This window comes from Ictalurus punctatus, chromosome 4 (assembly GCF_001660625.3).
Source record: "Ictalurus punctatus breed USDA103 chromosome 4, Coco_2.0, whole genome shotgun sequence".
Taxonomy (NCBI): Eukaryota; Metazoa; Chordata; class Actinopteri; order Siluriformes; family Ictaluridae; genus Ictalurus; species Ictalurus punctatus.
In genome coordinates, this window is record NC_071284.1 from 9,178,285 (window position 1) to 9,205,000 (window position 26,716).

The 26,716-nt window shown below is 38.5% G+C and overlaps 3 protein-coding genes across 12 annotated transcripts in view; 2 read left to right on the plus strand and 1 right to left on the minus strand.

The window, feature by feature from the left end:
• Window positions 1-7,664, minus strand: part of mical3a (microtubule associated monooxygenase, calponin and LIM domain containing 3a) — a 110,475-nt gene extending 102,811 nt beyond the window's left edge. Inside the window, exon 1 of one of the 2 annotated variants that reach the window (XM_053677912.1) lies at window positions 7,527-7,664. The gene's annotated coding sequence lies outside the window, so the exon portion shown is untranslated. Of the gene's footprint in view, window positions 1-6,434; window positions 6,580-7,526 lie in introns of those variants that run through there. The other variant, XM_053677911.1, reaches the window with a different exon arrangement.
• Window positions 7,665-12,943: 5,279 nt separating this feature from the next.
• On the plus strand, window positions 12,944-21,708 carry dusp3b (dual specificity phosphatase 3b). 8 transcript variants are annotated; one of them, XM_053677937.1, is made up of 8 exons: window positions 13,086-13,100; window positions 13,684-13,803; window positions 14,016-14,132; window positions 15,121-17,699; window positions 17,808-18,840; window positions 19,019-19,251; window positions 19,359-19,568; window positions 19,794-20,364. In XM_053677937.1, the coding sequence occupies exons 5-7, from the start codon at window positions 18,719-18,721 to the stop codon at window positions 19,556-19,558; spliced, it is 555 nt and encodes a 184-aa protein (XP_053533912.1). In that variant the 5' UTR covers window positions 13,086-13,100; window positions 13,684-13,803; window positions 14,016-14,132; window positions 15,121-17,699; window positions 17,808-18,718; the 3' UTR covers window positions 19,559-19,568; window positions 19,794-20,364. The 8 variants fall into 8 exon arrangements, with proteins under 8 accessions (XP_047010822.1, XP_017321118.1, XP_053533913.1 ...); XM_053677935.1 differs by having other exon boundaries at window positions 15,121-18,840; XM_053677936.1 differs by lacking the exon at window positions 13,086-13,100 and adding an exon at window positions 13,566-13,584 and having other exon boundaries at window positions 15,121-18,840.
• A 772-nt stretch (window positions 21,709-22,480) lies between these two features.
• The window catches only part of utp4 (UTP4 small subunit processome component), a 9,889-nt gene continuing 5,653 nt past the window's right edge, over window positions 22,481-26,716 (plus strand). Inside the window, exons 1-5 of one of the 2 annotated variants that reach the window (XM_047154868.2) lie at window positions 22,481-22,597; window positions 23,290-23,450; window positions 23,586-23,774; window positions 24,796-24,970; window positions 25,518-25,729. In XM_047154868.2, the coding sequence (XP_047010824.1) occupies window positions 23,292-23,450; window positions 23,586-23,774; window positions 24,796-24,970; window positions 25,518-25,729 (735 nt within the window). In that variant the 5' untranslated portion in view covers window positions 22,481-22,597; window positions 23,290-23,291. Of the gene's footprint in view, window positions 22,598-23,169; window positions 23,451-23,585; window positions 23,775-24,795; window positions 24,971-25,517; window positions 25,730-26,716 lie in introns of both variants that reach the window. The other variant, XM_047152795.2, reaches the window with a different exon arrangement.

Here is a 26,716-nt window from a genome sequence, read left to right on the forward strand (position 1 = left end):
ACTCCATGACATGAGAGATAGCAGGAAAGTTCCCAGAGAGACAACAGGCTCATTTAAAGGCCAAAGACTGGCCAGATTTGGCACAGTCATGGACTGCAATTTTCTACCAAAATAGATTTCTGGGAACTTTCATGATGGGAATGGTGTGAATTGCTAAGTCGGTTTTCTTCTTTTAAGGCATTGTGTTATATATGGAGTTTCACTTGATGTGACTAAAGCTGCTGGTTAAAAGGAATTGTTTTTAATATTCACTAAAATGAATGTTGAAATATTTCAGCCATTCTTTGATTACCAGATACTTTTATATCAAATTTGACCTTTACTCGGATCACCATGCTCTTTCAAAGCATGAATTCTTATCTCCCATTCTCTCCAATTAGATTACTTAATCTACCATTAACTTCATTTAAAAAAAAAGATAGAAAGAAAAGTGGCTGTGTTAAACATTCAGTTTGATAATAAAATGCATGGCTAACCAAGAGATTAGATACTTTAAACTACAGTCTTAGTGCTGTATAACAGCACTGGCTGTATCCAGCATGGCCTAGCCTGGGCTTGATACTCTATAACTGATGTCAGAGGTTTTACAGTATGCTTTTATGGACTGAATTTCGGAATGAATCATATTTGGCTCTGGGTGCTAAGTATGACATCAGTTCAATGTTCCACTTTGTACATGGTTTTAGGCCCTTCCCTTTTCATTCACAGCCAAGGGAGAAGTCTAATTGATTCATTTGCCATTTATTCAGACAGAAGTACATCTTCAAGACTGGCATGTTAAATGTATTTTTCCTTGCATGACAGGCCTTTGGTGAGACAGAAACATTTGGTGGTCACTTATGGAATCTGAAAGATCTGAAATCTAGGAAGTGTGTAATTTTAAGGCACTAAACTCAGATATTCTCTCCTGGAAAATATTTGTCTACTAAAGTAGAGTCTAAAACAGGAGAGACCTTCTGGCCACGAAAACTCCACCCTGTCACTCCCTGAGGTAAGCATAGAGATCCAAGCCTACCCACATTCAAAAGCAACCATTGAGTTAGAGAAATACTCCAGTGTTTAGTAACCTAATCTTTATTTACTATCTCTATACAGTATGTTGTGCATGACAGATTACCACAGAACATTATTTCAACACATTTCCCAGTACTCAGAAAAACCTGGATAATAACTCACCTGTAATGCAGTTACTGAACTCTGTCAATGCACTATTATGCAAAACAAACTGCCAAGAGCAATTTTATGAATTGTGTACAGTCCAAGATACTGTATGTCTGTAGCTCTTAGAGATGAGGCTATGTTTTCCCAGTGAGGACAACCTGTGATTATATGTCATCAATATAGTAATGTGGGTCTGACAGTATAGACCATAGATAGTAGAAATATACCACAGATATATACCATAAAGACATAAATAACTGAAAATACTTTTTGCTTCATTGTTGGAAGGTTGGATAAAATCACGCAATATCCCTTATTGTTAGAGTGTATTGCATTTGGTTTAGCATTATATAATTCATACACATCACACACATATTAAGCTCAGGACCAAACCAGGGACCCTGGAGCTTATAAGGTTGCATTTTTTAAACATTTAGAGACAAAATTTCACAACAGCCCTTTCACAGTAGGTGAGCTTTTAAATAATCAGCTTTTCTGTTCTTTTTTCAGTACAGGGAAACAAAATTCTTCCATCCATCCATTTTCAATATTGCTTATCCTACACAGAGTCACTGGGGAGCGTGGAGCATATCTCGGGGACTCGGGGCACAAGGCAGGGAACATCCTGGGCAGGTGCCAATATATTGCAAGGCACAATCGCACACTATGGATAATTTGGAAATGCCAACCAGCCTACAACAAATGTCTTTGGACTGGGGTGGAAACCCCCTAAGCACAAGGAGAACATGCAAACTCCGCGCACACAGGGCGGAGGTGGGATTCGAACTCACAAGGGGAGAGACACATGTGCTTATCTCTATGCTACTGTGCCAAAACTTTTGCCCATGGTAATTACATTTATGCTACAGATACAGTACATTTGGTTGAAAAAATATGAAGTATTGCTTGAAAGTTTAGTTTTTATAGAAGCATTCAGCCATGCCACAGCTAAATTTAACAAACTGGGCTGAATTGCTGAACTGGGCTGAACTGTGTTGCTCACTTTTGGATAACTTACAGTGAATATATCATCATAACAGCACTTTTTTATGCATATTCATTAATGTTGTCTGCCATTCTTAAGACATTTTTATACAGGATGGCGTAGAGGACCAGAGAACTTCATTCTGCTAAACGAGACAGGTGACAGACACTCCCACACACTCTGAGTTACAGACTATCAGTTCCTCATCCTTTTAACTGCTCAGTGTTCAACTGGAATCCTCTATTCTCCTTTCCTCTGATCACTCTTCCTGCTCATTCTGCCTCTGAAACCGTCTCACCTGTTCTGAACGCATGGACAGAAGCTGCTTCGAGGCTTTAATGTTTTCTGTGTCTGACGGAGCATGACAGAGGACTTCTGATGATCTCTTCAGATTATACTCCAGCGAGCGTTATATTTCACAACAGCCACACTGACACATGAGCATGCATTACATATGTGTAGAGAAACAAGTGAGGCATGGACACACAGGAAATATGATTCCGGGGGTTCAATGACAGCTGGAGTGCAAGCCTCGTCCTCCTTCATACACACACACACACACACACACACAAACGCATGTCCCCCATGACCCCAAACACACCCAAGAATGACTGTACCCTTCCTCTTCAATGTCCCTGCACATAATAATAATAATAATAATAATAATAATAATAATAATAATAACAATAACAATAATAATAATAAATTTAAAAAGCATATCTCATGTTGAAAATTTGGATAAACCTCCAGAAAACTGTATAAGTCCCATATAAGTGACTTTCAAGTAAACAGATTTTCTGGCTTTTTCTCCATACACGGAAATGTATCAATATTTTTTGTCCATGGGAATCTATATACGGTAGGTAGAGCTTAGGATGAGAAGATGGCTAGAGTATTATTGTAAGATATCTTCCTAACAGCAGCTCAATGAGTCTAATTGAGCTGGGAGATGAAATTCTTCTTTTTACTTGGCACAATAGAAGAGAGAGAGAGAGATAGAAAGGAAGGAAGGGAGAGAATGAGAACTGTTCCTCCAAGAACCCAGAGCACTTTGGCCTATGTTTAACCAGCCACCCTGCCAGCTCTAAAGAGTTATTTCACAGAAGCTTAAAAGCAGGATTTAGTATCTAATAACCCACATGCTCTTGGCTGTGCCAGTTCGTTCAGCTCAGTGCGCTGTCAGATCTGTGTGGCCTAGGACGGAAGCTGCTTGCCTCGTCCTGGACGTGTCCTTGGCCGAGAAACTGCACTCTCTCTAAGCAGGTTAATGGCAGAGGAAAAGCAAGAATCTGGCGTGGACTCACTGCAGCAATCCAGTGCTTCACTATTAGACTGGCAAACACACAAAAGCACAAATCTGTGCGAGGAAGCAACGGAAAGGAGCACTTAAGTCTGCCAAATTCTATGGATGCTTAGTCAAGGGAGATAGAAAGTGAGAGAGAGTGAAAAAGGAGAGAAAGAGAGAGATTTTCAATGTACTACATTTGGGCCTTGTGTGCTCAGCACAACACTGTGTAACCCCTATAATCTCCCTCTGACTCCGTGCTGGGCTTGAGCCGAGACTGAGGATTAAAGCGGAATAGTACACTCATGTAGACAGAAAGAGAGAGTTGAGAGATGGACAGCTCTCCTCCTAAGACTTGACACTTTTGCTCAACTAGGGCTCTATAAAGCTTGGCCCTGATTCTTCAGATCGTTTAAATGTTGCTAAACTGCCAAAACATTTCACTGACAGAGTTGAGATCTATCTAGCTTTGGACTGAACTGTTATGTTTGTGTTGATTCAAATGATTCTTACAGATGTTATCCTTCCTCTCAGATTTGTACTGTAAAGACTGAGGAAAAGCAGCATCACAACAAAACAAAGCAACGCAAGACGCACAGCAGCTACAGTGTTTGGACCTCTTGACCTGTCTTGTCCAATTTCCTTAACAGATAGAATGGTATGATCCAGCAATTCCGGGTTTAAGAAGCCTTCCCTCTGTGTTAAGCTACAATTCTGAACAAGGGAAGTGACTCAGTGACTTAGTGACTCGGTGACTCAGTGGTGGGAAGGGTGTGAGTTCAAATCCCAGCACTGCCAAGCTGCCACTGTTGGGTCCTTGAGCAAAACCATGAACATTTATTTGCTCATTTGTATCCCCAATTGGATAAAAGCATCAGCCAAATGAACACTTGTAGAAGTAAGCGTGACTTTAACCTACTAGTCACACCTCTGTAGTTAATCCAACTATTACATGTACCATCTGTATATGACCAAGGATTAGGACCATATGGCTACACATTCCTGTTGTGGCTTGCTATTATTACACTAAACCTTTAGAAGTGGCACGTCCATACAGAATTCATGCTAACAGTCAGAACGAATACAAAACCCCTCCTGACTATATGCATGGAATGTCTTCTCCAAGTATACAACTTTAACTTTGAACAAATAAAACCAGCCATGGAGTCCTGGCACCTGGCCAAACCAAATCATTCAATGCAGACAAAAGGCACACCAGAATAGCGTGTGTGGGATATGTGACATGCAGTGGCACCCCGCACAGCTCCTCATACAGAAAACCAGCAACCTCGTGGAATGCTAAGTGGCCCATAGCTCTGAGAAAGGCAGCCACAGTGCTGTAAACGGGGGGTTTTGGAGATGGAGTCGAAGGAAGATGTGGCAAGGCAGTAAATCTGTCTGGTGAATAAGAATACAAGGCAATGTGAAATCTGAATAGTCCACGTCAGCACGGCTTGTGGAAGCAAGCAAAGAACATTTGGATAATATAATTCATCCTAGAGCATTAAGCAGTGTCATGGTGGCCCCAAATTCAATAATACAATCCAGGCTGAAAGCATGACCTTTAGACATTATTCCACACCCACATTAAAGCTCACATGCTCATAAAAGGGAAACGACAACAATCAGATTCAATATCTGTTCGACACTTTTCTTCTTTTCAGTGCATGTCACAACAATAAATGATCTGGGTCATTCGCTAATGGCCCAGACCTTGAAGACATATGCTCATGTCAGATAACCAATGAGAGCCCTAGATTAAAACACTCCTCCCACCCATGAAGCCATGTGCTCTCTGTGCCAGGAAACACCCAGACAATTAGGAACAATAACAACAGAGTAGTAATGGGAACAATAGAATAACGTGAGACACTGGAAATGTGAAAGCTTTCATTTGACACACATGACACAGTAATATTGTATTAACTTTGGTGTTTATTAATATCCATGCATACACCCATTCTACATATCTACAGGATTATACATTCCAAATATTAACTGCTTGGTTAGGACCAGTGTTAGCGGTCCTAGACACACACTTTTCTAGTGAAGCATGCTGAGGCCTGCACACTATCCAAAAAAAATCTGAACATTTAACTGTATAAGACAGTGGTATCTTTTGGGTGTGTGTATATGTGTGTTATACTTATGCCCTCTCTCATCTCTTTGTTTACAGCTGACTCTATGCCATGTATACACCTTCATTACGCACTTAAACAATAAAAACCAAGACTTGACAAATGTTTGATTTGTCACCAATGTATCCCAGGCCTAACGCCTCACAGATGGCCTTATCTGCATATTATGTAATGCTGTAGTGATTATACTAGACCACAGTGGCTTCATTCTCATGGTGTTACAAGGCAGCTGTTACACGAATAAAGCCAAGGCATGGTCTCTGTTTCTGTACTAATGTTAGCCTCAAGCAACCCCCCAACAGCTGATGTTCAGTTCTAGAGTATATCACAGTAAAGAGTTAGTCTATCATTGAATCCTTCACTCAACCCATCCATCCTAACATTTAAAAACCCAGAAACAGATGGTCTATACATTACTCTGTTCCAAGCCAATACGTTAAGTCACTGATATCTTCCTCAAGGGCCAGATCCATTACCACATTGTTTCTGTGGAGGTCTGGAAAGATCTGTTTTTGAGTACTGGTCATTTATATTCATCACGCGCCCTTCACATGAGCAACTACATCACTCCCACTCTACGTACAATCAGTACTGGTCTACACAATATCTTACTGTCTTCTGAGACATACAACGAGAGAGGATGAGGGTTTCTATAGCTGCCCGGAGGTAACTGGAATTGTGATCTGTGTGTACTGCTGTCAGGAAATCGAAGTACAGTAACAAGGTCACCGTGTAGCACTGTACGCACACACACTCCACTGTGGCAGTCATCAGAATTACAATGCTGATTAGACATATTCTCTCTTCCACTGTTAGAAAAACAGCTTCACTATTTAGACATTTCGAAACAGACAGCAAATCCTACCTTTGATGTCTGGTCCTTCTGATCCTCTCACCTTCATCAGAGATCAGCCAGGTCTTGTTTTCCTGGTTTATTGTGTGTTTGTGTGTGTGAGTGAGTGAGACTGTGTATTCTGCTGTGCTGTATTTGGCTCTGCAATGCAGCTTCTCATTCAGCACAGAACACAAAAAACAGCCTTTCAGCACTCCTCCACGCTTCTTAAAGCACCACGTCACTGTGTAGAGGCGAAATATGACCCAAATACAAGTCACACAATCTGCACTGGTGGTGGTGATGATGATGATGGGGTGGAGGGATAACATTTAAATACACACTTTAGCTAATAATTTGGAATAAAAGGGATGAAATGGCTTGACATGATAACGGAACGGAAACATTAGAAAGGAAATGAAGATGATGAACATGAGGTGTTTCTGAACATGAAAATAATTCTTTGAAAAAGTTACAGCATTTCCTCAATAAACCTGTTCTGCATGTTGTGTGTCGTGTTTTTAAATGATTTCGGTGGTCCACACAAAACTTCTTGTATTGTCTTATATTACAAAATATTATGTAAGCAATAATAATAGCTAAGGATTTGTAATATTAAGACACATGATATTGTAGTCCGTCCTAAAACTACTGCAATATGTCTAGATAAAAAACACTCACTCAGGTACCACTTAGGAGTGAGAACAATAAGGCTAAATAACACATTTAACAAAAAAAACACAGGATGTAACGGATGTAACACATCCCCGAAGAGGTTTTCCCTTTAACCCTCCTATTATGTTGGGGGGAAAAAGTTACATCCATTATGTTATGGGTCAAAATTGTTTCCACAGTTCAAATACACACAAAAAAAAAGCAAAGAAAAGCTGAAAACAGTAAATCTTCATTATGGCTTGAAACAAGCCATAAGAAGAAATACTTGCATATAAGTTCATGACCCTAAATGGAGAAATTTCAAAAAGAAAGAGAGATTAACCAGTATTTCAGACATCTCAAATGTGGAAATGGGTCAAATTGACCCATAACATAATAGGAGGGTTAAACCATACTACACTACACATTTTGATGCAGCAACTGAAGCAATAATCACCTACTGGTACTTACTCAACACCGTCCTCTGCTTCTCACACACTCATCACTCACACAAAGCATCCAGTCCAAGCTCTTCTGCTTGTCTTTATAAAGACCTAATTGGAAATGGTGCCAGCTAGTGACTCTCTCTCTCTCTCTCTCTCTCTCTCTCTCTCTCTCTGACTCTCTCTCTCTCTCTGACTCTCTTTCTACTTCCTCTAACATCCTCAATTGAAAGTCCCACCTCTTCATCAAGCTCCTCCTCTTCAATGTAATATAGTTTATACCTGAAAATCACACTGGGAAAAGCCAACCTAGTGTGCTTTCTTCTATTGCCTTCCAAACACTTTCAGAGATTTTGATGTACTTCATTCGATTAAATTTCAGGCGTTTTTTTTCTTCTCCTCCAGTATATTAATTTCCTGCATAATTTTCTGTGTTTTACTACAGTGCTATCCAACTCTCAATTCTGACTGGCCAGAAGGTGTTGATTTATTTTCCATAACAGCACGTATGCACTCGTTCTAATATGTTGTCTTTACTATGGTAACAACTAACACAGGGGTGTGTGACGTGCATGCGTCACATAAACAAATAAAAAAAGGTGTGTAATTGTTGGTGAAGCATACTGTTAGGAGATGTTTTGGGAAGCATTTCTCGAAGGAGTCTCCTGTGTGAACACTTTGCAACAGTCAAAGGTTTCAGACACAGGAAACTCTTCAGGACAGAGGGCTTTCAGGTTTCTCAGCAAAATTAACTTCAAGGTGGAGAAAAATGAGAGGCTTTTATTAAAAGAGAACTTTTAATAGCTGTTATAAGATAAGTGATATCTTGAGAACTTGTGTTGAGGATGTTCCCAATATGAAATGAAACTATAAATGGATAAAAATATAACATTCTTTAATTTTTTTTTTATCACAACACCCTGTCATTTTCTTAAAACATCATGCCTTGTCGTGTTTTATTCTTACTTAAAGACTTTGGTGTTTTGGGTGTACAGCTTGTGCTTGTCACAAAAATTAACTTTCATCGGCGTACACACGGCATACAAATGCATATTTTATAGCTGCAATAGTACAAACAGTCCCATGACATCAAATCACCAGGGACACCAATTTTGAGTCTTTTAACACAACTGTCAAATATTTGAGCACACAATTATTATGCACTGTCCTTTCACATGCCTCATTAAAATCATGCAAAACTTTTGCAAACGTGGAAAATGTTTTTATGTGTTAGAATTGGTTTGAAAATGGAAAGTGTTGGAATTACTTCATAAGGTCTTTTGTTTCTTAAACAATGCAGTAGCTATGAATTAGAGTGGTGAAAAACATTCCACTACAATGCTTTAAGATTTAGAGGGTGAAGGAGAGACAGAAAGATAGGGAAGGTTATATAAGGGTCTAATATACAGTATATCTTGATGCTTGGTACAGTACATATGCACATATATTATTTTTTTTTCTCACTGGATCATAGGATTTTGTATCTTATAGTGCCATACTGACTGACAGGGTGACTAGGCACTCTCTAAAAGGCAATATACTATAAATTCACCATATTTTGGTTTAGGTGTCCCCAAAACCATTTCTATGGTGTTCATTTATGTTAAGAATCTTGTTGAAAGCTCTGTCTAACCTCCTCCATCAAGTCTTAACCTACTGCCAGAGAAAACCAGGATTGGGCCAAAGTGTGGATGCTGTCAGTTTCAAAGATCTCATGACTGGACGAAGAGACATTTTGAAGAAAAAGAATATGGACGCCATCCTGTGGACATAGACTGCTTGGACAATTGTATGTGCATAAGTTTTTAACTAGTGGATTCGGCAGTTGCAGAACACCCACTGCTGACAGGTGGATTAAATCAAGATGTTCAATTATGGAATCTGATTGTTCAGAAGGTGTTGATTAATTTTCTGTATCATCAGATCAGCAGCTCTGGCAGTAGTGAAGGATGCAGTGTGTGCTCATTCAAATAATGCTATATTATACGTAGTAACCCAGAAAAGCCAGAACGTTATAATCACAGTTAGAGAATTGCAGAAGTTAGTTGTGTCTTGGGGTCAGAAAGTCTTCAGTTTGAAGCATCTTCAGTTTGCTCACGGTTAAATATGGTGGTGGCTCTTTAATGTTTTGGGGCTGTTTTTCTCCCAGAGGACCTGGGTATTTTGTTAGGATACATGGCATCATGGACTCTATCAACTATCAACAGATATTAAATGAAAACCTGACTGCCTCTGCCCGAAAGCTTAAAATGGGCCTTGGTTGGATCTTCCATCAGGACAATGATCCAAAACATACATCAAAATCAACACAAAAATGGTTTACTGACCACAAAATCAAGGTCCTGTCATGACCATCCCAGTCCCCTGACTTGAAACCCATAGAAAACCTGTGGGGTGAACTGAAGAGGAGAGTCCACCAGCGTGGACCTCGAAATTTGAAGGATCTGGAGAGATTCTGTATGAAGGAATGGTCTCAGATCCCTTGCCATGTATTCTCCAACCTCATCAGACATTGTAGGAGAAGACTCAGAGCTGTTATCTTGGCAAAGGGAGGTAGCACAAAGTATTGACTAAAAGGGTGCCAATAATTGTGGCACACATATATTTAACAAAGATATTTATCTGGGATAAAGCTGTGTTTTGTTTGCAATTGTTTGATATCCATGAGAACAGAGTACTTTTGTGAAATTATTTAACAAAAGTTCAAAAGGTTAATCAATAAAGGCAATTTTTCACAGCCTTATTGTAAATCTTAAATACATTAGCTGTGTATGTTTTTTGTTGTTCTTAAATGACCGTTCTCCATTGCAATTAAAATAAAATCTCGCTGGAAAATCATCCAGTCATTATCAAATGCTGCTTAAACAGATACAGACAATGGCATTGCATTATATTCCTAGTTTATATTAATAGATTTTGGAATACCGCTGGTCATTGTAATTTAATTTAATTGTGCCCTATTTTTGTGTACATAAAATAGAATAGTCTTGATAACGACACAATGACGTTAGAATCACCTTATCCTAAAGTGTGTTTTTCCAATGTGTACATTTATAAAATTGCTGACATATGATGTATCATAGAGTGTCAAAGTGTGCTTTTAATAAATTTATGGACAGAAATGTAATTCATTTCACCCACTCCTGCAATGCTGTATATACTGTTGCTCTTCCTGGTGATGCCGAATGAGGAATGCATGAGTAAACATTAAATCTTAAAATATGTAATGTCCACATCATCTTGAGGGCCTTCAAATTAGCTTTGTGTAATCGAATTAGGATGTCAATAGCATAGTATCCACTTACCCAAAAGGAAAAAAAAAAAGAAAAACAAGCTATGTGAATACCATAGGGTGTCATATTTATATTTCCTAGAATCAGCTTGACATTCCAGGCATAAGAGTTCATCACAGTCACACCCTGTTAAACACACCCTGTCTGCTTCCACAGCCTTTTTGTTTTTTTTTGTGGTTTTTTTTTGTTTGTTTGTTTGTTTGTTTGTTTGTTTGTTTGTTTTTTACAAAAAAAAACCCTTACACCAAATAAACACTGTGAATATCTATGAACACTGTAAATAATCAAAGCATTAGTGGACTAGATAAAATTTTCCTATGAATTAATCAGTTTCTCAATTTGGGTTTGTAAGCCTTGAGCATGTGACACCTGAATTCCTGCACATATGAATCTTTACTGTAAACTCACTTCTTTTTTTTTTTTTAAACAGCTAACATCACATTGATGTTAATCGTGTAAGAACATGACATATTAAAAACTACATTCTTCAGAACAATGATGGTGGTAATAACAGGGAAATGACTAATGTATGATTGAAGAGCAATTCTTGCTTACTCTTTACCATGGTTTTGGCTTTTACCCCTAAATGCTGATATCATTCAAACATGCTAAAACACGTTGAAGTCTATCAATCTGAGCACAAGAACTAAAGAATTAACCCATCACATGATCTAATGCTACATCATAAAATTTAACTTATGCTAGAGAGGCAGACTAGGCCAGGAACACTACATCCTACTGAACCCAAAAACTGATTAATTACATCACTCACAGAGAAACATGGTGAATATAGACACTGTTTGCACTGTTTAGAAGCCTCTGTGCATGACACAACTCAGCTGCTATGAAGTGAGACGCCACAGTAGGCCATGTAGTTCAACCAACAGCTACGTGTTTATTCCAGCAAGGGATGTTGTAATATACTGTAGGTCTTCAGGGATGCATCTGGAAAGGATCCTTTGTAAGGATAAATTAATTTCAGCTGATGTACCTTAATGTCAAAAATGATTTTGGAGGTTGTTTAAAATCATTTATGGATGCTGTGCAATGCCTCAGAGCATCAAGCAACACTCTCAGCACGTACAAACCATTTGATCAGTTGATTGCAGCATTTCCAGGGACTTGTGAGGTGCCTAACGTGATGTTACCATAGTCACCAAGTCTCAAAGTAAAGCATATTTGCAATTCCACTACAGTGTGACAAAAGTGGTCAGTAAAGCCAGTGTACTGGAACACTGCATCTGAACACTATCTTGGGGGCAATAGCAAGCTTCACATGGACTCTTGCTGAAAGTATGTGCCCTGAAATATCAGTGCAGCAAAGTCAAATCATGGTCAAATTGAATTAATGGCATTATTATTATTATTATTATTATTATTATTATTATTATTATTATTATTATTATTATTATTATTTTGAATAATTCCCTTCCTTGTATCCAAAATGTCTGAACCATGACATTCTCCTTAATATAACTGTGAAGTCTGTGTATTACATTGATATTACGGTAGTAGCAGGCCTTACAGAAGATAACAGCTTTTTAAGAATGAACATACACCTACTGAAAATATCAATGTAAAAAAATACTTTAATATATTTCGTATATCAATGAATGATTAAATCTAACTGGTTAGAGATGAAGAACATAATTACGTCACACCTTTAAACAAATAACTACAGCATCAGCATGTCCGATTATAATTTTTTTCTGGATAAAACAACACTACACCAGAAAAATGTGTATGTGGTTGAACTGCGGGTGTTAAGTTATTATTCCAATTTCCAACCGGTAATATTACCAATAGGAGATTCGTCCAGATTTACCGCAACAATATAAAAGATTTATGAAATCTTCATTCAGGTATATACAGCATGTCTGGAATATACAGCACATGAAATGATCATTTAGACCAGTCATAGCCACAAACATTATGACCTGCTCTCGAAGAAATTATACTGTAAAAAATGGATTACAAATGTCTTGAGACAGTTAATGGGCAGTTATTGTTTATGATGCTGGAAAATCATTCCTTTGTCTGCACAAGACAGGGCATGTAAGGTTGGGGATGTGGCTGACTGTCACTCATGCACAACTTCTGCCTCCTCCCACCCCCTGTAAAATATAAAAGGCTCCTTGGTTTGCCTTTTAGATCAGATGATTGGTACTGTCGCAGCTTTATCCTTCTTTAACACATACACACACACACAGGACATTATTTGGGAATTCCTATTTCTCTAGACCAACCAATCAGTGTTGAGAAGTCAGGAGTACAGTTCTTAATTCTCGCTCATGAACAAAACTTCTCAGGTAGGTACAGTTGCAATGCTAGTCAGACATTATTATCTTCGATTGAATATTTAGGCATTTTCATAGAGGTCAAGTCTGAAATAGGTTTCTGTTGGAAAGACATCCAGCTATTATCATCATGTGTACGGCAGCACTTACTGACTTCCAGTAAAGCAGAACAGCTCCAAGAGAATGCTTGCCTCACTATAATACCAATAACATCTGCCGGAACGTTATGTCTTTTTTTCATACATTGACTAATGCAGATTAGGGATGGGTGCTGATTAGATTTGTTCATCTTAGTTATTTTAGCCAACTGTTCAATATCTAAAGAAATGCATTATTTAATAGGTCATAAACTCGCACGATGAACTGAACTCTTTCTACAGGTTAAAGTCAAAATGAAGATGGTCTCCCGGAATATTATGATTTGGTGTTTGCTGGCTGCTTTTGTGCCTTGTGTTATAAGTGCAACAATTCCATCTAATTCTGACAGAGAAATGAAGTATGTCTAGGCATAAGCACTTTTTTAAATGTCTCTACTTTGGAAATTACACACGTTTGCAATTCTGATGCTATGTTTGTGCTGGTCTTTGTGTGTCAGACTGAATGTGGCACTGCAGAAGAGGGATCAATATGTGCCTCAGAAGAGTTTAGAGAATTCAGTCGAACTCCTTGCTGAGCAAGAGAACAAGAATATGGGGACACCTATATCACCGAGCAGGTAGGCTTCCTCTCTCTCCCAGTAGCATGTCTGGGTTCTGGCAATGGTGTGGCACTACTTATAAAACATTTACAAGAAGTTTGCATTTGAAGAATATCTGATTTTCAAAATGGTGCAATATGAATGGTCACATTATGACATTAATGGGCTTCACTGTAGCTATATACACTGATCAGCCATAACTTTAAAACCACCTGCTTAATATTGTGTAGGTCCTCCTTGTGTCACCATAACAGCTCTGACCCATCAAGGCATGGACTCCACAAAACCTCTGAAGGTGTGCTGTGTAATCTGGCACCAAGACTTCAGCAGCAGATCCTTTAAGTTCTGTAAGTTGTGAGGTGGGGCCTCCATGGCTCAGACTTGTTTGTTCAGCACATCCCACATCCCACAGAAATTATGAGGCTAAGTCAGCACCTTGAACTCTTTTACTATGTTCCTCAAATTGTGGGATCGGGCCAGACAGGCTAACCTTTGCACCCCATGTGTATCAATGCACCTTGGGTGTCTATGACTCTGTTGCCGGTTCACTGGTTGTCCTTCCTTGGACCATTTTGGTAGGTACTAACCACTGCATACTGGGAACACCCCACAAGACCTGCTGTTTTGGAGATGCTCTGACCCAGTCGTCTAGCCATCACAATTTGACCCGTATCAAAGTCGCTCAGAACCTTACACTTGTCCAGTTTTCCTGCTTCTAACACATCAATTTTGAGAATTGACTGTGCACTTGCTGCCAAATATATCCCACCCCTTGATAGGTGCCACAGTAATGAGATAATCAATGTTATTCACTTCACCTCTCAGTGGTTTTAATGTTATGATTGATCAATGCAGTACATAATAATAAAGATCTATTATGTTACAATGATGATTTAACACAAAACAAGCTAGCAGAAGACAGATATGGCTTATGAAGTTATGCATAAATTTTATAAGAGTAGTAGACAGTCTGACATATGATTTGAGGTCAGTGCTGAGGTTACAATTTAGGGGCGAGTCTTAATGACCACAACCCTGCTTTCACTCACCTACTTTCATGATTAAAAAAAAATAGAAACTACCTCTAATAGCAAATTCCATACAATGAAAATGCATTGCAAAGACTTTGCTGAATCGGTTTTTCATCAGCAACAGGACACACTAAGCCCTCAAATATGTTCTTGTAATTCCACTGCAAGATATGCAGGCAACAATACACTAAATGGCAGTGGAGCAGGCTCAGAGGATTAAAAAGAAAGGTCCTTTCTGAATGTTCTGGCAGAGCATGAAGTAGGATAATTTCCTTTTTACTTTCTGTCTTGCTTGCTTTTGCAGTGATCATCTGAGTGGAAGGGGGAAAAGGGCCTGCAACCTGCTTACCTGCTCGGTACATGATCTGGCCTACCGAATCAGTCAGCTCAATAATAAAAAGAATAATGCCCCCAACCACAATATCAGTCCCTGTGGCTATGGCCGGAGACGGAGGCGTTCCCTCCTTCAATGCTCTGCTGCTCAAACCCATGGGAAGTGCCCTCTGAGACATGACTCGCCTCAAAAACTGATTTAGCCTTAAGCTTTTTTCTTATATTGCCGCAGTTTGCTGAAATACTACTGAATATTATGAGGTTTTCTGTAAGCACAAAAATGGGGAACAACCGCTACTATGTCCAAGCAACCAAAACTTCCTTCTCCATATTTTATCAGAGAAGCAGGACTAAAGACAAGTCATCTGGAGAGAATGGGTGTTTGTGTAAAATGGGCCAGGCAGTTCTGTCTTGTAAAAAAGAGAAGCAGGGGTTCAAGTGATATAACAAGGACATAGGTTTAAGTTAAAAGATATGAAATGTGCTTGAGCAGCTCTGAAATAATTTAGGATATTTCTAATTCTTATATGAGGGCATGTCACTTCTTCACCCTCTGGAAAAAGTGGTTTTATTCAGGAAACTACCAGCACCTCTGTGTTTTCTAGCAACAGGAAAGAGGACAGAGAAACGTAAATACTGACTGAAAAACATTCACCAATAAGGCTCTATAAAGGAAATGATGTGAGAGAATAGGTTTTTGTGAAAGCTGGATATAAAATGCTTGGACACAGCTTATCTCGATTGCTTAATGAGTAAGTCAGCGTAGCTTAGCTTGGGCATTTTGTATGTCAAAGACTTTTCTTTCTACTTTTTCTTTTATTCGTTAGAATAGCTGATAAACTTCTAGTTAGCTGTGTTTTGTCTTATTTAGATATTTTCTTTGGCATCCGTCGTGCTCGCCTTCCCACCTCATTATTGTTAAATGTATAGTGAGTGTGTTGTTATATGTTATTTGTTCTTTGTAAATACTGTAAATATTGGGTTTTTTTTTTTCACCTTTTCACTTACACACACACACACACACACACACACACACACACACACACACACACACACACACACACACCTTTTAATGTTATACTCCCGTTTACCACTAGCCAACATCTAAGGGAAGTAAGAATATCAATCATAAACATAATTACTGTAAAATACTGTTCATTTTTATTATTTGTTATGCTTATATTACATCTGTTCATTTCTCCAAATGCATGTATTAAGTAGGCTTTTCCCCAGATTTCTACTAGCCCTAGCTCTGTAACAAGTGGGATCTCAAACACCATTTTTACAGCAGAATTCTACTATAGAGGACTGATTTCTGTGGAAATTTCAGGTTTGTATCTGATCCCCCTAAAAGAGGTATTCAACTTGAAAATGAGGGGAATTTTCAAAAATTGCATTTTCTCACCCCCCTGAAAAAAATATGCGAAGTCTCAAACCTGAAATGTTCTGCATATACACTATACTTAACTAGGTACACCCTAAAGTCTAAGACTCAAACCCTTCCCATTACATTCCCTAAAAGTGGAACTGTGAGCAATATTGAGCATTACATTTGGAATTAAGTTCTAAGTCTATGCAAAACAAGAATGCGTAACATGTTTATATATAATGTGTTCTAGATATCAGCTTTTGTCCCAAGGAGCTAGGACCATCCTGAGCCAAGATATTGAGGTTTCCGTAAACAGCTGTATAACCAAAATTAGTTGTGTACCATGACACAAAGATGGCTGTCATGGTTAAACCAAGTAAAGTAATAAAAAAAACAAAACAAAAATAAAATAAAAAACTGGCGGTTTTGCAATGCCATTACATAGAGGTAATCACTCTGAAAAAAAAAAGAAAAGAAAAAATGGTCAAGCAACCTGTATTGGACCACTTGCGATGGAATAACCCAGCTTTGAAACCTCTAAATTAGTCCCAGTGTAACAATTAAAAGTGTCACATGATCTCAGTATAACTACACTTCTTCATGGTAGAACCCAGAGTTTGTACACCTAAACATGCACCATCATGAAATCCAAAGATCTATCAAAATAAGTCAGGGACAAAGTTGTGGTAAAGAATAAATCAGGGTTTGGTTATAAAACAATCCCAAATTTTGACCATTTCACTAAGCACAGTGAAATCCATTAATGCAAAAAATCTGCAAAAATCAGTGAGCAGGTAAAGAAGAGTTTAGTTAGAAAAAGCAACCAAGAGGCCAAGGGTAATTGTGAAGTAGCTGGAGAGATCCACAGCTCAGATGCAAGAAGCTGTTCACAGGACAACCATCGATCATGGATACTTGGTTGGAGACTTGGTCAATATAGAAAAGGATTTTTTGGTCTTATGAGGCACAAATGTTTAGCAGAACAGCAACACTGCTCATTCATCCTGAGAACACCATTCCTGCAGTGAAGCATGATGGTGGTAGCATCACGTTGTGGCTATGTTTTTCATCACCTTCCAACAGGAAAACGACCCTAGGTATACAGCCAAAATTCAGGACGTGCAACACTGATAAAAACATGTCCTTGAAGACTACAATCACATGTTCCATTTCAAATCCAGGTGATCAGTTTTGTACATCCTGATACTGAGAGTTTTGGCCATTCTTCTTGGGAAACATCTAAAGATCTGAAGATTACATAATATAATATTGTCCTTTAATATTTGCAGCAAGATGTTAGAGATCTTCTACCAGTCTGTGGTAGGCAGTGCAGTATTTTTTGAAGCAGTATGCTGGTGAGGTGGCATCAGAGCTGGAGATACAAAAACAACCCCACAACAAACTGATCAGTAAGGCCGACTCGGCCTTGGGTTGCTCTCTGGCGAGTTTTGAGGTGGTGGTGGAAAAGAGGACACTTAATAAACATGCAGCCATTCTGGACAACAAACAGCTAACAGTGCGTGTGTGTGTGTGTGTGAAGCTTAACTGAAAATCATCAGTCAGGGACTCATATGGAGGCTTGACAGTTAAGGCTCTGGGTTACTGATCAGAAGGTTGGGGGTTCAGGCCCCACCCCAGCAGTGTCAGGCTCTGTGTTACTGATCGGACGGTCGGGGGTTCAAGCCCCAGCACTGCCAAGCTGTCACTGTTGGGCCCTTGAGGAAGGCCCTTAACCCTCTTTGCTCCAGTGGCGCCGCATCATGGCTGACCCTGTGCTCTGACCTCAATCTCCTAACATGCTGGGATATGTGAAGAAAAAAGAATTTCACTGTGCTGTAATGTACATGTGACCAATAAAGACTCATTACATAAATATATAATATATGCTGTAATGTATATATATATAATATATACAGTATATAATATATACTGAAAAAAGAATTTCACTGTGCTGTAGTGTGTATGTGATCAATAAAGACTCATTATATACAGTATACAGTGTACTCTATATACAAGAGGATATGCTGGCATCTAGTGGTTAAAGAGGCTGTCATTTCAGTCGGTGGAATAAAGAAGAACTGGATAAACAGATTTCGCAAGCTCTGTGCTCAAAAGATAAAAATGTAAAGAATCCTTCAACCTTCAAATGCCATAGACGAGGAGTGTAATTTGTGATACTTCAGGGGATCTTCAGTTTAATATGACCGACTATGGAGTTTCTGTGCAGCAGCTCAATGACCTTTTGTCAGACGAAAATGGCCACTTCAGCATGCCATCTAGAGATTTCAATGAAGTCTACCCGAGGATTCTACTTGGAAATGAGTATGTCTTGCTAAAATTAAATGTTCTGAGTTACAGGTCCCTTGGTTGTCTTTTATTCCGACAAGTGGTACACCAGTTATATCAAGACCACAGATAGAACAAGACCTGAGCTTTTTATAGCTAGCTAGCACATGGCAGAGTAGTATCACGGTAACCACTTGTATCCACTGTATTACAGGACTGTGGCCACAAATGTGAAACTCCTGCAACAACTAAGAGTGACCCACATACTTAATGCTGCAGAAGGAGACTCATACATGCATGTGAAGACAGGTGCAGAATATTATGTGGATACAGGCATTGTCTACCATGGAGTACCAGCCAATGACATGAACTATTTTAATCTTAGCATATACTTTGAAGAGTGTGCAGACTTTATAGCACAGGCCTTGGCATATAAAGGCGACAGAGGTAAAGTCTCAGAAGAACATAATCAATATTATTAATATATTAATCATAGGTATGCATGTCATCATAAGCTTCCTAGAGACACAAAATAAATGTGTGTTTATTTGTAGGGAAGGTGTATGTGCACTGCCAGAAGGGTTACAGTCGTTCAGCAACAGTCGTCGTTGCATACCTGATGTTGAGACACAAGATGGATGTACGAGCCGCTTTGGCTACAGTGAGAGAGAAACGGGAGATCGGACCTAATGATGGTTTTCTCTACCAGCTCTGTCAACTCAATGACAAACTGGAAAATGAGGGCAAGTTATAAAGCAGAGAAGGTAAATAATTTTCATGGTAATATGGTCGCAAATGTGTTTGCCGCTACTTGAAACTAAAAATTGCTAAATTCTCTGTTCATAAAATACATATCTTGTGTAGATCTACATTATAGGATGTGACACTATACAGGAAGTCCCAGTAGTCTCCATACATTAACTAATTTTTTAGCAAAATGTCTTCCAAAATTTTTCATACTTTGCTTATATTATATATATATTTTTCAGATAGTCTTTAAGAAGGACGTATTGAAATGTTTCTCATGGCTGGATCAGGAAGCTGTCACAAGGTTGCGATGGACTTTAACAGGAAACATGGCAAGCACATCACACACCACACTGTTGCCAAACTTATTAACAAATTTAAAAAGACTGGAAGTGTTGCTGAACAACCGAGAGGTACACGTCCACGGACATCCACGGACGAAGGGACAACTGACATAGTGTTTGTGTACACAGCCCCTTCCATATGTATGGAGACTTTTGGGACACACTGTAGAAGTAGAACAGCGCAAAGATGTTTTTCTTAATGCAGCTATGAAAAACATTATGGTTGTTTGAACTTTACAGAATACACAGAGGACCATTGTTCTCTGTTGCTCTGATGCCATCTGGAGTGCTTTAACACTTTGTGTTTAACTCTTGTGCAATTGTTAGTACAAAGGCTTCTTTTCTCATTTTTGTAAGTAATTTCTTTTTGAACTAAATTGAAAATGAATCAACAATATCTGGATCGGATTTATTAATCTAATCATCATTGTCACCAGAATAATAAATGTAATTTTTTTTTTAAAGCTAATGCATTACAATCCTGTTCCCAGCATATACTATTCTCCATAATATGTTCTCCATACTCTGCATTGTCTATTGGGTGACAAAAAGGAATTATTAGAATTTTGAAACAGTCTTTTTCATGTTGAATTAATTCATTAATGCTATACCATTTCTCCCAATACTACTACTATTAACCATGTTACTTTCATCTAAATAGTAATTACAATGGACAGCCGTCCGTTTTCTGTACTGCTTATCCTACACAGGCTCACAGGAAACCTGGAGCCTATCCTATGAGACTCGGGACATGAGGCGGGGGACACCCTGGACGGGGTGCCAACCCATCACAGGGCACACACACACACACACACACACACACACACACACACACACACACACACACACACACACACACACACACACACTATGGACTATTTGGAAATTCCAATCAGCCTAAAATGCATGTCTTTGGACTGGGGGAGAAAACCGGAGTACCCAGAGGAAGCCCCCGAAACACAGGGAACATGCAAGCTCTGTGCACATTGGGCACAGCTGAGAATCAAATCCCCAAACCCGGAAGTGCGAGGTAAACGTGCTAACCGCTAAGCCACCCTGCCCCCACAATGCCCATTAATACATTTTAGAAACTTTCTTACATATCTGCTTGGATAAATAATTATTAGAAAAGCAGAATGGACTTTATAATGAAATGACTTCATTCTGATCTACCATATATTAAAAAGTTAGAGGCTGTAAGCAGTCCACTGCACAGCAAAATCACCAGTGTTGATTTAACACCCACAGTGTTGAATTCACCCCTACAATGAGTCCATTAGACTCATATAAACACTCTGGTTGTTAATTCAACACTAGGGATTTTACTGTGTGGTCTATGCTTTGTGGGTGTGCATCAGAATGGCTGTACAGTATGTACTGAGGGAACTGATCATAGTACTCAGAGTTTCACTGTTTCTCTCTCACTTCTTCCACGTTCTCTGCAGGAGATCAGGATGCACAACACTGCTGGCTTTCAGAATCTCTGGAGAGAAGAGGGAGATATGGCCTAGGTGGCATGATAGTGCCAAGCTTCTCACACTGATGATCACTTTCTGTTAAAAGCCTTGTAACGGTCCCAGTTTCTCATCATGGAAAACGGAAAAAACACATTTAATTGTCAAATAAAAATTCCTTATATTCTTGAACAGGACAAATAGATTTTTTGTGTGTGTGTGTGTGTTAGTAGATTTTTTTTTTATCAGGTGTTCACTGTACTTAGGAGAACAAAGATGGTATCTGTACAGTAAGCCACAGAGAGGGCAAGTGGAGGATAAATTTCTCACATCAACACTTGTCACCTGCCATGGGATCATGAAGAACCATGATGAGATGGTGGGTTAGTCAAAAGTTAGGAGCAGTTTTACTAAAGTGTGAATTATAGCGCCCCCTGAGGAGAATGTTTTCACCGCAGGGGGCGCTATAATTCACACTTTAATAGTAGGGTAGCGTAATTTACTGTGTGAGGTCCAAGTCCAAAACTTTATGCACGATCTTTAACTCAGACAGTTAGTTTTTTCTTTAAAAAAGTATTATATATCATAATTGTGTTTGTCCATCTAATTGTGCGTTTTTTATTGGTACATTTGTATAGTTTATATCCGATGCAGCCCAGTAAACGTTAAAAAAAAAAAAAAAAAGGAATATTTATTTTTCTGGTGAATAAAATTCTATTCATGCTTATTCAGATGCCTCTGTCATTCAGCTATAAATATTCATATATTATTTTATATTATTATAATCGATTATAGATATATTATTATTGTTGTTATTGTTATTATTACTATTATTATTGTTCTTATTTATTATGCGATATGTACCTAATGTAGCTTGTTATATCAGAAATCGAGTGTTTTATTAGACATCAAAATAGCGGAAACCTTATGACCACTAACCAGGTTTATATCAGTAACATGTTTGTATAGGGGACGGAACTATTGCGTGTTATTGCAAGGTTCAAATTATTATTATTATTATTATTATTATTATTATTATTATTATTATTATTATTCGTAGTAGTAGTAGCAGTAGTAGTAGCAGCAGCAGCAAAATAGAGAATTAAAACGACTTTTATTTTTTAAAGAAAACACATCTGCTTCCGGGTTGAAGGGTCTCAACGTGGTGTAGCAGTTCAACGTGTGGAGCAGCTCGAAATGAAAGCCTAGATCAACTGAAGGAGCAACTAAATACAGCGTTCAAAACAGGTGAATTAGTATTTATGTCTTTAATTGTGTAAATATGACATTTTTCTTCTTATATTTCTCTTTTGATGAGCTAATCGTAAATCCCCTTCGCAATGTTTATCAGAGGACGCCGCAGCAGGCAAATTAGCTCATTCCAGCCTGGAGAACTAGTTTAAACTTGGCTGTGATTGAGTGATTAAAGTGATTTAGTGTAACTGAAATATATGATCTTTAATAAGTTAGAGATTCTGAACTTTTATTTGGCTTAAATGAACTGCGGGTAGCTGTCAGGTAGTCAGCCGACATTACCTACTGGTCAGAAGTCAGAAAGATTTTTGAATTTGAAATCCACTTCATAATTAAACTTTAACATTAGTGAATTCATGTCACTGAAATATATTACTCCAAAAACCATGTCTGTGTTTATTTGTTGTGAATTAAACTTAGTAGTTTTAGTTCAGTGTTCAGAGATTCACATTTTTAGAAAAAAATCAAGCATGTATTTTCAGAACCTTCTCTCTCTCTCTCTCTCTCTCTCTCTCTGTGTGTGTGTGTGTTTGTTTGTTTGTTTGTTTGTTTGTTTGCAAATTCAGCTTCAATAATTCAGTTTTCAGATATTGTAGAAACCATATACCGTGTCCCTATTCCAATGCTCCGATTCAACTAGTCCGATTTTGCTAAACTGATTCGTTCCCCTACCTTCCTCTGTTCAGCGATGGGCGAGTTCAAGGTTCATCGTGTTCGATTCTTTGACTACATGCCCTCAGCTGTTCATGCTTTGGCGTTCGCGCCTCAGCGGGAGCGGATCGCAGCAGCGAGGGCCGATGGCTCTGTGGAGATCTTCAACGTGGCTGATCACTTATTTCAAGAAAAGGTCTGTTAGCCTGGCTGTACATGTTGTACATCAGGGAAAGGGCTCCTGATTGCTGGTTTCTGGTCATATCAAACACCCAAGTGGGTTAGTTGAAGTGTGTAATGTGATGAGCTTAGTACGGTCGTGTGCTCACAGGTGATACCCGGGCGAGAACAGCGTGTCACTGAGGCTCTGGCCTGGGTTGGAGAGCGTCTCTTCAGTGCAGGTTTAAACGGCGAGATTGTTGAGTACGATTTGGACAATCACAAGGTGAAATACACACTCGATGCTTATGGAGGTCCCATTTGGACCATCGCAAGCAACAAGCAAGGAACTCATCTGGCTGTAAGTTTACCATTTGTTTTAATGTTTCTTATCTCTTTGAATACAAGTAGGGCTGCAACTAATGATAATTTTTCATAATCGATTAGTTGGCTGATTATTTTTTCTTCTTCGATTAATCGGATGGGGGTGGGGCAAACTTTCAGTACCATTTTTTTTTTGTTTATTTAAAATAAAATCCTCAAATGAAGTGTTACAAATATAAGCTTCAGACTAAAACTTTAAACAACTGTTTGTCCAATTATATAAGACTGAAAAGAAGCCAATACACACAGATATGCACCAAAATATATATTATTCATGTAGGACTGTAGTTTAATTCTGTGCTTTTTGTGCATCCATAAAAATAGTGCATAAATACTTATATATATATATATATATATATATATATATATATATATATATATATATATATATATATATATATATATATATATATATATATATGATATATGATATAAACTTGTTGGGAATAAAAGGTTATGTTGACAACAGTAAACTGAAGAAAGTCATTGTCTGTGACTCTGGGTGTCTGCTAAAGCTTGCGGTGTCGCATCGACACCATGTGCCGTCGACTATGAAATGGCTTGTACTTCCGGGTAGTAAAATAAGTGCTCGTGTTCCATTTGAGAGTATATTACCTTTTAAAATTCCTACACTAGACGGTGGAGTACACGGTGCATAGTGTAAGTGTAGAGTATGCCATTTGGGGCACAACTTTAGTATTTACTCTCCAAAGCGTTTTCTCAGATCAGAAGTAACACTGTGACTAAACGCACCCCGTTCTGCCCGCGGACCAACTAATCGATAATGAGACTCGTTGACAACGATTTTCATACTCGATTATTATTGATTAATTGTTGCAGCTCTAGATGCAAGTGATTAATTTTTGAAATACGTAAAAGAATATAGATGATCGTAATCTGGGAAAGATGATCTCTTTTCTATCTCTATATTTATAGGTAAAACCTCTGACGGGAGTGATTTTTGTATTATTGTTTTATTTGTATTTTTTTCTGGGCAGGTTGGGTGTGAGGATGGTACTGTTAAACTGTTTGAGGTGTGTGAAGGTAAAATCCAGTTTGAAAGGAATCTGGCCAAACAAAAAGGACGTGTCCTGTCACTGTCCTGGCATCCTTCAGGCTCGAGGATAGCTGCAGGAATGGTGGATATGATTCGGGTCTTTAACATTGAAACAGGTAAGTTATAACCTGGAGGGAATCCCAGGACCCAAAAAAAAAAAACGGTTTTACAAATGCTAATCGCAAGTAATGAAAGTGATCAAATGGTGTATGTCAAGATATCCATAATGCAAGAAAAAGAAAGTGGTGGTGGCTTGGCGGTTAAGGCTCTGGGTTACTGATCGGAAGGTCAGGGGTTCAAGCCCCAGCACTACCAAGCTGCCACTTTTGGCCCCTTGAGCAAAGCCCTTAACCCTCTCTGCTCCAGGGCCGCTGTATCATGGCTGACCCTGCGCTCTGACCCCAGCTTCCTAACATGCTGGGGTATGCGAAGAAAAGAATTTCACTGTGCTGTAATGTACATGTGCTCAATAAAGTCTCATTATCATTAACTCTAACGTATAATTAAATTGTGTAGTTGACTTGGTACTGGCTGTGGCCAGAGCCTGGGATGACTGTTATTTGCCTCACTTTAGCATTGTTTCTGAAATGCTTTTATAAATTAATTCTGGTCTCTCTGAAGGGCTTTTATAAATGAATCCCTGTCTCTTGTCTCGCTACTCAGGTCAGTCAGTTCACAGGCTGCTGGTGGAGCGTGGAATAGGAACAGCCAAAAATAAGGAGTGTGTAGTTTGGAGTGTGGTTTACCTCACCGATGGCACCATCGTCAGCGGAGATTCTTCTGGGAAGGTTAAGATTTGGGACGATCACACGGGGACACTGATTAAAAACCACCAGGTCACCGATTGGGACGTGCTGGCGTTATCAGTTTCACAGGTGAAACGTCTTTTTCTGACTGGATATGTGCCGTTTTGTATATTTCAAAAGAAATGAGCTGTGGATTAACTTTCCACACTGTTGCAGTACATGGAATTAAATCCGTGGATGCTAAGTGATGTTCTGCCAGCAGAACTAGAAACTGATTGTATTATATGAGCTAAACATCCAGAGCATGAAGTGACTATAGCTTCCTTTTTTATTTGTATTTACAGTGCATTTATGTGATTATAGGATTAGGGTTCGAGTATACCATATGCAACTCTTTATGGATATTTACGGGTGGACAAATCACTAGCCTGGGATCCTGTGTCAAGTACATATCAGTTTGTTTGGGGTTTTTTTCCCCTCACTCTCTGTCACTCTACTTCCTATAGATTTTCTTAAAGATAACTCATTATTCAATATTTTTGTTCATATGCTTTTGGTAGCGTAAAGCACCAAGGCCTTGTGGAATACTAGACTTTTCCAAATCCCAGCAGCTTCTGTATTGGGAAATGCGAACTGAGGATGTGGTCTGGTTGGAAGTAAGAACTTTTTATTTTTCTTGTTATTTTTAATAGCTTGGTTGGATGCTAAATAATATTTTGACCATCAGGATATGGAACCTGTAGCACAGCTGTAACTGCAGAAGCATAACTATATTATAGAACTCTAATGCTGGCACAACATACACTCTCCTCACACCGTATAACATATGTGTGTGTGCGTGTGTGTGTATATATATATATATATATATATATATATATATATATATATATATATATATATATTAATATAATATATATATAATATATATATATATATTATCTATCTATCTATCTATCTATTTATTTATTTAAATCTGCCCTATTTTTAATGTCGTGAGACAACTCCTTTTATCAGGACTAACGTTGAAAGACTTGTTTTGTAAGATGGACCTAGGAAAACTATTACAATTCTTATCACAAGAAATTTAAGGAATCCTTTATAGAGTCATGTTATACA

Coding starts and splice junctions, on each gene's coding strand:
- dusp3b (XM_047154866.2), top strand. Junction 13,585..13,683: donor AATTCTGACAGAGAAATGAA/GTATGTCTAGGC, acceptor TTTGTGTGTCAG/ACTGAATGTGGCACTGCAGA. Junction 19,252..19,358: donor GGCATATAAAGGCGACAGAG/GTAAAGTCTCAG, acceptor GTTTATTTGTAG/GGAAGGTGTATGTGCACTGC.